The sequence below is a fragment of the Coregonus clupeaformis genome, chromosome 35 (assembly GCF_020615455.1).
Source record: "Coregonus clupeaformis isolate EN_2021a chromosome 35, ASM2061545v1, whole genome shotgun sequence".
NCBI classification, from domain to species: domain Eukaryota; kingdom Metazoa; phylum Chordata; class Actinopteri; order Salmoniformes; family Salmonidae; genus Coregonus; species Coregonus clupeaformis.
In genome coordinates, this window is record NC_059226.1 from 35,336,263 (window position 1) to 35,347,996 (window position 11,734).

Genomic DNA, 11,734 nt, shown 5'->3' on the forward strand with positions numbered 1-11,734 from the left:
AGGTTTTATCGTGCCCTCTTCACGACTGTCTTGGTGTGCTTGTGTAAGGGTTGGGGTGAGGTGTGACCCAGGCGCGGTGCAGGATAGACAGTAGGCAGTAGGCAGAGATGGTGAAACAAGGATCTTTACTGGTGGTCCCAAAACCAGGATACAAAAGAATGGACTTGTCACGAAAAAATTAAGGAGGAGCAAATTGGTCTCCAAAAACAGGCTGACAGCAAACATTCGAAATACTAACTATGACTGAAAACAACAATGAAACAGGGAGAACACTTCTCAAGTACCTGTACATATGTCTCGTGATCAGACACTGATTAGTACTGTTTGGCATCGAGAACTAGCAGAGAAAACAGAGCAAGGGAACACAGGAAAGTGAGGGCGCTAATGAGCGAGCTAGGATGGATGTAGTCAATATAACTATTTGTTCAGCACTTTTGAAATGTACAGCGTCAGAATTCAGAACATGGGCCGTTCTTACAGTATTCTCCCTGTACACCAAGTTAGAACCGTAGGATAAATAAAGGGGGATATAAGCGGACAATGAAAGCTCTTACAATATTTGATGATAACATTTCTCTAAAACAGGCTATAGGCTACATGTGCACCACCAAGTCAGAACAGTAGGCTAAGTTATGAGGGTGAAAGGGACCAAATTATTAGGGTGAGGCACATGAGCTACTAACAGTTTACTACACAACATACACTTAGTATTACTTTCTTGACTACAGTATATCTCCCTGGCATATTTCATCATTTATGTAGCAGCATACAATACATTTTTGGACTCACCTTGTTGTGCTGTGCTCACTTGAACAGAAGGTGGCACAGCGGTCCTTCTTCTGGGCTCTAGAAAGAGGCCCAAAATCTCTATATGGAATTCCGAGTTCAAAATTATTTTCCATATTTTCCCAGTCGGAGCTAGTTTTATCCGAGTTCCCAGTTGTCTTGAACTCACTGAAGTCTGAGATTTCCCAGTTCCGAGTTTCCAGTTGTTTTGAGTGTTGGAGTGTGCCCCTGGCTATCCATAAATAATAAATAAATAAATCTGTGCCATCTGGTTTGCTTAATATAAGCAATTTGAAATGATTTATACTTAAGTATATCTTTGCACTTACATTTACTTTTGATACTTAAGTATATTTAAAACCAAATACTTTTAGACTTTTACTCAAGTAGTATTTTACTGGGTGACATTCACTTTTACTTGCTCTGCCCCACCTGCCCTGAATAACGCGTCGCCACTGCTGCTGATATTAAGCAATAACTGCAGTAGCTACAGTGTATTAGACCATGACTAGTCATTAGCTGCATATGGAGAAATTTAGCTTTATACACACAAAATCGTACCTGGTCTGGATGGACCTGACCAAATCAAAGATTTCGGTAGCAGCTACTCCTCTGTGAGCAAATCACCGGATGTGACGTAAGACACCGAGTCGGGCATCCTTCCTTTTGGTCCCAGGCTGCACGTAGCTGCGGCGGTCTGACAACATAACGTCTTCAGAAGTCAGCTGTTGCTGGATTATTCGTTGTAATTTTTATTTTGGAGGGCACTAACCACCCGACAATATGCCCATGTACCAGGTAAAGCCCGTCTTTGGGGTTGACGTAAAGATTAATTTGCCAACCTGCATGTACAAGTTACAGAATATCCACGCGCAGGGAAGTGCAAGTGGCTGCTCCGAACATGCGCTTCAGGTAACTAATTTCATTCCGTCCATAAACGGACAAGCTAATCTCACTAATGTCATAAATTAACTAGCCAGCTAATAAATGTGACATTTTGTCGTCAAAAATGAGCTAGCTACATAGCCCCACCCCCACAACAACAACTACCAGCAGCTAGTTAGCTAACGTTAGCCTAGCTTCAATCCTACCAATCTCGGCTGATGCAATGATGTGTGTCTGAGTTAGCAACTGTAGCAAGATGTTTTGGTTGTGCACCCCAGAATGTGTCAGGACGTTACCAGTACACTACTCAGAAAATATATTTGCATCTACAGAGTAAATTAGATTTTAGCAGCCAGCATATGATCTGCACAGTTCAGACCTTTTGTGTCCTAGACTGAGTCTTGATTATATGGGTGGGTGTACTGACTGCCAGGAATGTACTACTGTAGCTAGCTAACGTTGGCGAGACCGCAGCAATAACATGTCATTATACAGTATGATGAACAGCTAGGTTATATAGCCGAGTAGTCTATTCTAGTAGACTTTTTCTAAATGATGGCATGCCATGTAACGTTAAGCTAATGGATTCAGCCATAGCCGAACGTTATATTATAATGTTGCTAGCTGGCTATAGAAATGGCTCTGAATTCAGCCTTATCGACAATGACTCTCCGTTTACAATCATCAGACCAAATTATCTAGTTAGTTTATAAGAATGCCTCAATGCCACAGAAAATGCCACATTTCTCTTTTCACGTTTGGCGTTTTGTTGACAGCTCACCTAAAGACTTCCTCAGTAAACACAGCTTTCTTGGCAATCAACCCCTTCACCCCTCTCAGTATTCATTCCCCCTCAAACAATTATCTGACTGACTACATAGCTAGTCCCTCAGTGTGACATAGGCCTAACCAATGTAACCTCTAATTTTCTAAGGTGGTGAGCAAATTTCAGGTCTGCTGTACGCAAACTTGAATGTTGGGAAAATTCTGTGCAACTTCCAGCTCACATTTACTGTGAACACTGAGGCTGTACCCGCTTTAAGTTACAGTTTTAACAGTGGCCAAGTAGGCTACTGTGACTATTTGATCATAATGTAGGCCTACCAGAGTGACCTACCATCAAAAACAATGGAGAAAATCCATCCCATAACATTTAAACTTTGAAATAGCTGTTCTATCATTCAGCCTACAGCAGCAGCCAATGTGTGGTGTTCAATGTAGGCCTACATTCCATGAGACTTTTGAAAAAAAACATGCAGGGCTTAATATTAACCTGTTTATCCATTTGTCCTTAAGACAAGGAGGTGACTGAAAATGTTATTATTAATAATAATAATAATAATATGCCATTTAGCAGACGTTTGTGTTGTTATTGTGTTGTTTGATGCAAGAAACCACTTCACAAAATAAAATGCATTATTATTCCCATACCATTATTACAGAGAATGAGACAAATTATGCTACGCTCTGGCTATTGGCTACTTAGCTTATTCAAGCCTTCAAGATGTCTTGAAATGTATACATTTTGTTCTCTTGTAGGAAGCAATCACTCCCCCATAGCTGACTACAAATAATGTATAACTGGGCTAATAACTCACTAACTAGCAAACAATATGAACAAAATGTGCACACATGGCTACATGCAGCTTTCGCTTTGATCTCAAAACAAGCCCATCTACTCACGACCACAGTGGTAAACACAGTCCAGTTCAAAATAAATGGCACAGATCCATATATGGCAATGGTCTATTTGCATATAGGCCTATTGCAGCTCTGATTGGTTATGCCGCACTGGTCTGTGTAGAGTACAGGCTGAGTCATGTGCAATAGAATCCTACTCCGAAGCGTTCTGCCTACAACAAAATCTCTTGCATAGTTAGTTTTGTTTCGGTATGTTGCATTGATAGTGGCTAATATTGCGTTGATTCGATCACAATTGCCACAGTAAATGGAAACGTTGATAGTGTTAACTAACAGGGAAAACTCTAGAAAGTTGAGACGTTCAAACAAGCGGCAGTCCTGGGGGAGCTGCGCGGCAGTCTCGGAGCTACTGCCCGCCCGCGTGCAGCTTGGAGGGAAGATTGGGCTAAGCCAACCATGTTTAGAGAATGATCATGTAATGTGTGTTTGTGTGTATTGTGTTAACACATTTCTTTCACAGGGCCCTGAGGGCAGCGTGGGTGTGTTTGCTTTCTCTTCCTGTCCTGAATAACAGACAGGTAGACCCTGCAGTGCAGGCTTTGGAGCTGCGTCAGCATAAAATCAAGTGTGACCGCTGATGTGTGTGTGTGTTTGTCTTAATGTACAGTATATATGTGGTAACCATAGCTATCCATCCCCCCTCCCCCTGTAGAACGGAGGGACAGAGGTGGACCCTGCGTTCAGAGACCTGGAGGCACGTCAGGATGAGATAATGCGCAGGCTCTATGAGCTGAAGGCAACCGTGGATGGCCTGGCCAAGACCGTGACCACACCGGACGCTGACCTGGACCAGACCGCGACCTCTCTCTCCCAGAGCGCCACAGCCTTCAGAGGCACTGCAGACCTGGACTCCCTACTGGGCAAGGTGAGGAATAGAGCTATTGTCAATTAGAGCTCTGATAGGAATATAGCTCTTGTCAATTAGAGCTCTCATAGGAATAGCAATTAATTAAGTTGAGTTTCACCTATACTCCTTTATTGTCTATTTCGGCTATGCCACGACTCAAGATTAGTAGAAACGCCTTATGATGGTATCATCATCATTTGCCCTCTACCCATTAGGACCTGGGTGCCCTCCGGGACATTGTGATCAACGCCAATCCGGCACGACCGCCCCTCACCCTACTGGTGCTCCATGCAATGCTGTGCCAGCGCTACCGGGTGCTCTCCAGCGTGCATGTCCACTCGTCATTGTCCGGTGTGCCCGCGCAGCTCCTCTCCTGCCTGGGGCCGCGCCACACAGACAGCTATGTCCGCCAGAGTTTCCAGCTGGGCTTCACCCTTATATGGAAAGATGGTAAGGGTGGGGGTGGTCAGAGACAGGGTAGTAAAATAGTAGAAGGTTTAGGGGGGGGACAGTAGGTGGAGAAATATGGGGTGGGCAGATTGGTTTAAGTGAAGGGGGTGGAGAGACTGGGTAGAAAAATAGTGGAAGGTTGGAAGAGGGGGTAGGTGGAAATTGAGGTGGAGGGGAGGGGGGTAGAAAGAGTAGTGGAGTGAGAGACAGACAGGGTAAGGACAGGATTGTCAACTAGCTTTGAACTGACGTGACTGGGCTATGTTAGGGGATGTGATGTCAGACATACTAGTATAGCTCCTGACAGAGAGTCTGCTCACCATTTACTATTCATATGTATAGTCAATGTGTCCTTTCATTGTTAGCTGCTTTCAACATTTTTAACATCTATTTAGATTATCTTTGGATTAAATGTACATTTCTCCTCTCATCCCTTGCCCTCACTCATTGCCCTTTCTCTCTCTATCTGTCTCCCCTCTCTCCTCTCTCTCTGTCTCCTCTCTCTCTCTCTGTCTCCCCTCTCTCCTCTCTCTCTGTATCCTCTCTCTATCTGTCTCCCCTCTCTCCTCTCTCTGTCTCCTCTCTCTCTCTGTCTCTCCTCTCTCTCTGTATCCTCTCTCTCTCTGTCTCCCCTCTCTCCTCTCTCTCTGTCTCCTCTCTCTCTCTCTGTCTCCCCTCTCTCCTCTCTCTCTGTCTCCTCTCTCTCTCTCCATCTCTCTCTCGCCTCTCTTTCTCCTCTCTCTCGCCCCTCTCTCTCTCTGTCTCCTCTCTCTTTCTCCTCTCTCTCTCCTCTCTCTCTGTCTCCTCTCTCTCTCTGTCTTCTCTGTCTCCTCTCTCTCTCTCTCTCCCTCTGTCCTCTCTCTATCTGTCTCCTCTCTCCCTGTCTCCTCTCTCTCTGTCTCCCCCCTCTCTCTCTCTGTCTCCCCTCTCTCTCTGTGTCTCCTCTCTCTGTTTCCCACCTCTCTCTGTCTCCCCTCTCTCTCTCTCTCTCTCTCCCCCTCTCTCTCTCTGTCTCTCCCTCTCTCTCTCTCTCTCTCTGTTTCTCTCTGTCTCCCCCCTCTCTCGCTCTGTTTCCCACCTCTCTCTGTCTCTCTAGTCCCCAAGCTGCAGATGAAGTTCAGCATCCAGAACATGTGCCCCATCGAGGGCGAGGCCAACGTGGCACGCTTCCTGTTCCGCCTCATTGCCCCTTACCCCAGCGACCCCACCCTGGCTACACTGGTGGACAGTTGGGTGGACACGGCCTTCTTCCAGCTGGCCGAGGGCAGCGCTAAGGAGCGGTCTGCCGTACTCCGCGCACTCAACGGCGCTTTGGGTCGCGACCCCTGGCTGGCCGGTCCCGAGCTCTCGCTGGCTGACATCGCCTGTTACTGCTGCGTCCTCCAGACAGGCCCCTCCTCCTCCTCTCCGGCCAACGTCCAACGTTGGCTTAAAGCGTGTGAGAACCTGGGCCACTTTGGCCCGGCCCACCCTCTACTGCAGTGACCACAGCTGCCTAGCAGATCTCAGGGCGCTTCCAGGGAGTAGGTAGAAGATACCCCCTAACCACTGATCCAGAGTCAGATATTGCCCCAGTCCCCTTGTTGGGAATAGGGGTTTGTGGGTGAAGTAGTCGGATCCTAGATCTGTGTGTAAGGGTGACTTCTACCTGGAGCGCCACCAGGGCCCAGCCTATGGGGTTTAAATATATCTGCACTGTGCTCAGAACGAAAAGAGAAAAATGGAATACCCAGGCCACGTCCCAATACTCTATAAATGCTCCCTTGCTCACTTGGGTATCTAAGCTTCGCAATGACTGAACAGATATAGATAGTGAAGGCGGTATGGTGGAACCGGAAATGTCATTGTTTCTGCCACATTACTTTCACCTGTTTGTAGTCATTGTGGATTGTTGATTTCTTAAAGGGAGCATTTTAAGATGATTTGGACACTGCCATGGTCATGAGTTGAATTATAAGCTATGAAAAATACAGTAAACACACATACACACATAGATCTCCCTCCCTCCCACCTCGTGCCTAACAAGATGATCTAACGAGATGCTGTGTGTCTGTGTGTCATAATGGGGTGTTACTTGCTGTTTAACAAAAGAAGCGGTTGAAAATTGTGACGCAACAGGACCTACTGATGTGATATCTGCAGTACGAGAAGTAAAACTTTGTAGCGTTTTTGTTCTTAAATCACTAAAATGTCCACTTTGGATCAAACTTTGAGCTGTGGTTTCCCCCGTTTCTTTTGTCAGTATGTATGGTTAGTTTCAACTTTCGTTCATCGCTTGAACCCTACATTTCTTATATAACCTGAGAAAGAATGAGATTGTTACTTCGTGACATCAATGAGTGTAACTACACTGTACAAAACATGACATAGACTGACCAGGTGAATCCAGGTGAAAGCTATGATCCGTTATTGATGTCACATGTTAAATCCACATCAATCAGTGTAAATGAAGGGGAGGAAACAGGTTAAAGAAGGATTTTTAAGCCTTGAGACAGTTGAGACATGGATTGTGTATGTGTGCCATTCAGAGGGTGAATGGGCAAGACAAAAGATTGAAGTGCCTTTGAACGGGGTATGGTACTAGGTGCCAGGCGCACCGGTTTGTGTCAAGAACTGCAACGCTGCTAGGTTTTTCATGCTCAACAGTCTCCCGTGTGTATCAAGAATGGTCCACCACCCAAAGGACATCCAGCAAACTGGAGTCAACATGGGCCAGCATCCCTGTGGAACGCTTTTGACACCTTATGGAGTCCATGCCCCAATGAATTGAGGCTGTTCTGAGGGAAAAAGAGGGGGCAATTCAATATTAGGAAGGTGTTCCTAATGTTTTGTAGACTCAGTGTATGTGTTGGGTGTTACACACAGACTAGCCTTAAAGATATAGTTCACCCAAATTACAAAATGACATAGTGGTTTCCTTAACCTGCAAGCAGTCTATGGACAAGGTAAGACATCAATCCATGATTTTGTTTACCTAGTCACTGTCTCGAAATGCTAACTTTTTAGCATATGTGACACAAATCCAATGCAAGTCAATATCCCCTATATTAGTTGTTTTTGCGCTTCGTGTCCGCATCATCTTAAAGTAACTTCATTGAGCTACACAATCACTTTTAGACTCATGAATATGAACTTAATGCCACATCTGATCTACTGTAAGTAAGGTTGGTAAAGGAAGCACTAACTACTACAGTAGGTTGTCTGGGGTTTCACAGCAGGTGTGACAAACTAAGAGGAAGAAAATGTAGTCTGACTGAAACACTGGTTTTAAATATACTTAAGTATCAAAGTAAATGTAATTGCAAAAATAAACTCATTTCAAATTCCTTATATTAAGCAAACCAGACAGCACCATTTTTATTTTTTTTAATGATATCCAGGGGCATACGTCAACACAGGCATAATTGACAAACGACGCATTTGTGTTTAGTCTGCCAGATCAGAGACAGTAGGGATGACCAGGGATTTTCTCTTGATAAGCGCTAGAATTGGACTATTGTCCTGTCCTGCTAAGCATTCAAACTGTAATGAGTACTTTTGGGTGTCAGGGAAAATGTATGGAGTAAAAAGTACATGATTTTCTTTAGTAAAAGGTGTCAAAAATATAAATAGTAAAGTAGAGTACAGATACCCAAAAAAACTACTTAAGTAGTACTTTATAAAGTATTTTTACTTAAGTACTTTACACCACTGATTAAACCACATGGATCTGGAAATCTGGATTGCCAAGAAAGTGTGTATTTTTCAGTAGAGTAGTATCCCATCTGTCCAGTAGGTGGCAGGTGAGTCATTTACTATGGCTTGACAAACTAATCTTGTTGGCCTTCCAGTCTCTTCACAGATCAATTCATCAGTATGCCAAGAGGTGGGAACAGAATAATCCAGCAGGTAAAAAGTTAATTGTTTATACTGTAGACACGTTTCCAAAATACACTTTTCCAAAAGACATTCACTAAACATTAATATACTTACAGTACCAGTCAAAAGTTTGGACACACCTACTCATTCAAGGGTTTTTCTTTATTTGTACTATTTTCTACATTGTAGAATAATAGTGAAGACATCAAAACTATGAAATAACACATATGGAATTGTGTAGTAACAAAAAAAGTGTTAAACAAATCAAAAATATTTTAGATTCTTCAAAGTAGCCACCCTTTGCCTTGATGTTAGCTTTGCACACTCTTGGCATTCTCTCAACCAGCTTCATGAGGAATGCCTTTCCAACAGTCTTGAAGGAGTTCCCACATATGCTGAGCACTTGTTGGCTGCTTTTTGTTAACTCTGGTCCAACTCATCCCAAACCATCTAAATTGGGTTGAGGTCAGGTGACTGTGGAGGCTAGGTCATCTGATGCAGCACTCCATCACTCTCCTTCTTGGTAGAATAGCCCTTACACAGCCTGGAGGTGTGTTTTGGGTCATTGTCCTGTTGAAAAACAAATGATAGTCCCACTAAGCGCAAACCAGATGGGATGGCGTATCACTGCAGAATGCTGTGGTAGCCATGCTGGTTAAGTGTGCCTTGAGTTCTAAATATTTCACAGACAGTGTCGCCAGCAAAGCACCCCCACGCCATCACACCTCCTCCTCCATGCTTCACGGTGGGAACCACACATGCGGAGATCATCCGTTCACCTGCTCTGCGTCTCACAAAGACACGGCGGTTGGAACCAAAAATCTCAAGTTTGGACTCCTCAGACCAAAGGACAGATTTCCACCGGTCTAATGTCCATTGCTCGTGTTTCTTGGCCCAAGCAAGTCTCTTCTTATTATTGGTGTCCTTTAGTAGTGGTTTCTTTGCAGCAATTCGACCATGAAGGCCTGATTTCATGCAGTCTCCTCTGAACAGTTGATGTTGAGATGTGCTGTTACTTGAACTCTGTGAAGCTTTTATTTGGGCTGCAATCTGAGGTGTAGTTAACTCTAATGAACTTATCCTCTGCAGCAGAGGTAACTCTGGGTCTTCCTTTCCTGTGGCAGTCCTCATGAGAGCCAGTTTCATCATAGCTCTTGATGTTTTGAGACTGCGCTTGAAGAAACGTTCAAAGTTCTTGAAATTTTCCGTATTGACTGACCTTCTTGTCTTAAAGTAATTATGGACTGTCATTTCTCTTTGCTTATTTGAGCTGTTCTTGCAATAATATGGACTTGGTCTTTTACCAAATAGGGCTATCTATATTCTGTATACCACCCCTACCTTGTCACAACACAACTGATTGGCTCAAACGCATTAAGAAGGAAAGAAATTCCACATATTCACTTTTAACAAGGCACACCTGTTAATTGACATGAATTCCAGGTGACTATCTCATGAAGCTGGTTGAGAGAATGCCAAGAGTGTGCAAAGCTGTCATTACATTTACATTTTAGTCATTTAGCAGACGCTCTTATCCAGAGCGACTTACAGTTAGTGAGTGCATACATTATTATTTTTTGTAATTTTTTTCATACTGGCCCCCCGTGGGAATCGAACCCACAACCCTGGCGTTGCAAACGCCATGCTCTACCAACTGAGCTACATCCCTGCCGGCCATTCCCTCCCATACCCTGGACGATGTTGGGCCAATTGTGCGCCGCCCCATGGGTCTCCCGGTCGCGGCCGGCTACGACAGAGCCTGGATTTTGAACCAGGATCTCTAGTGGCACAGCTAGTATATTAATTACACTGTGATATTTTCACACCATCTGATCCAGGTAGGAATTTTCTGAATGACAGTCAAGTGAGGAACAGCTACTGTGATGGCACACGCGATGCAACAACAGCCCAAGTGCTGCGCCACTCGGGAGACAAGGCAAAGGGTGGCTACTTTGAAGAATCTCAAATATAAAATAGATGTTTATTTGTTTAACACTTTTGTTTGGTTACTACATGATTCCATATCTGTTATTTCATAGTTTTGATTTCTTCACTATTATTCTACAATGTAGAAAATAGTAAAAATAAAGCAAAACCCTGGAATAAGTAGGTTTATCAAACCTTTGACTGGTATTGTATGTTGTCTGGATATCCTGTTTATCGTCTGTCTGTGTATTGTTGCAGCACCATTTCACTGAGTCATATTCCTGTACATGCAAATATATTTGGCGAATAAAGGTGATTTGTTTGTCTGTCCATCTGTCCGTCCGCCCACCCGTCTGTCTGTGTCTGTCGGTCTGTCTGTCTATCTATCTGCGTGTATCTGTCTGACTGGGCATACGTATTGAACAGGAGTCAGGAGAGTGCAGGGAGTCTCTGTCTTGTCTCCTGGCGACCGCCTGATGAGAGCAAACCTCCTGTCTGTCTGACAGCTGGCTGTGAGGCTCAGAATACAATGTGAAGGCAGTCACACACGCTGGCACGGTCGGCAGTCAGAGGAAAAACTCCCTGCAGCTGATTTGTTCTGTACACACTACTGTGGGTGTTAGGTCTTGAATAAAATCACTCTTATAGTCTGTTTTGGGGGGAATATAAGAAAGACAAAAAAAACTTGTTTTACTGCTCATCATATAAGGAAAGTTATGATTCCATTCATATTTTAATCTTTATGTTCCTCAGTCTTGACACCACATCAAGAAACAAAGCATTACGCATGTCTCTAATCTGAGCTTCACAGCGTTTACGCAGCAATGGATATTGCTGTTGCATGTTTACTAAAGCTATTTGTCTGCTGTCTGATCACACTCACTGTGGAGTGTGGGGGGATGGGCTTTGGGGAATCAGTGTGTATGTGGGGTGGGGTGGGGTGGGGTGGGGGGGGTGTATAGATGAGCGAGGGAGAACACCAGGAATTGCGTGAGCGTCTAAGAAGGGAAAATAAGGTGTATGGTTGAGGGAGGGAGGTGACGTGATATGGACGTATGAAGCAACATCAGGAAGCATGGTTGAGGGGGGAGGTGACGTGGTATGGATGTATGAAGCAACATCAGGGAGTATAGTTGAGGGGGGAGGGGTCGACAGTGAAGAACCCAACAACAACAGAAAGAGGTGGGGGGAGGAGGATAGAACAGTAGATGTTAGGGAGTGGGCTGGACAGAAATATACATGGGAAATCATGAAGGAAAGCGTTGATAAGGGGATAGATTA

General features: G+C 44.3%; 1 protein-coding gene across 2 annotated transcripts; it reads left to right on the forward strand.

Annotated features, from left to right (window-relative positions):
• The first annotated feature begins 1,435 nt into the window (after positions 1-1,435).
• On the forward strand, positions 1,436-6,882 carry LOC121551632 (aminoacyl tRNA synthase complex-interacting multifunctional protein 2-like). Of its 2 annotated transcripts, none has more exons than XM_041864339.1 (4): positions 1,436-1,698; positions 4,025-4,237; positions 4,435-4,669; positions 5,766-6,882. In XM_041864339.1, the coding sequence occupies exons 1-4, from the start codon at positions 1,570-1,572 to the stop codon at positions 6,152-6,154; spliced, it is 966 nt and encodes a 321-aa protein (XP_041720273.1). In that variant the 5' UTR covers positions 1,436-1,569; the 3' UTR covers positions 6,155-6,882. The 2 variants fall into 2 exon arrangements, with proteins under 2 accessions (XP_041720273.1, XP_041720274.1); XM_041864340.1 differs by having other exon boundaries at positions 1,436-1,584.
• Positions 6,883-11,734: the final 4,852 nt, after the last annotated feature.

What these genes read in the sequence shown, in the direction of transcription:
- LOC121551632 (XM_041864339.1), top strand. Translation starts at nt 1,570, where the DNA reads ATGCCCATGTACCAGGTAAAGCCCGTCTTTGGGGTTGACGTAAAGATT. An exon ending in TGGACTCCCTACTGGGCAAG is followed by an intron (nt 4,238 to 4,434) that starts GTGAGGAATAGA and finishes TCTACCCATTAG; the next exon opens with GACCTGGGTGCCCTCCGGGA. An exon ending in CACCCTTATATGGAAAGATG is followed by an intron (nt 4,670 to 5,765) that starts GTAAGGGTGGGG and finishes CTGTCTCTCTAG; the next exon opens with TCCCCAAGCTGCAGATGAAG.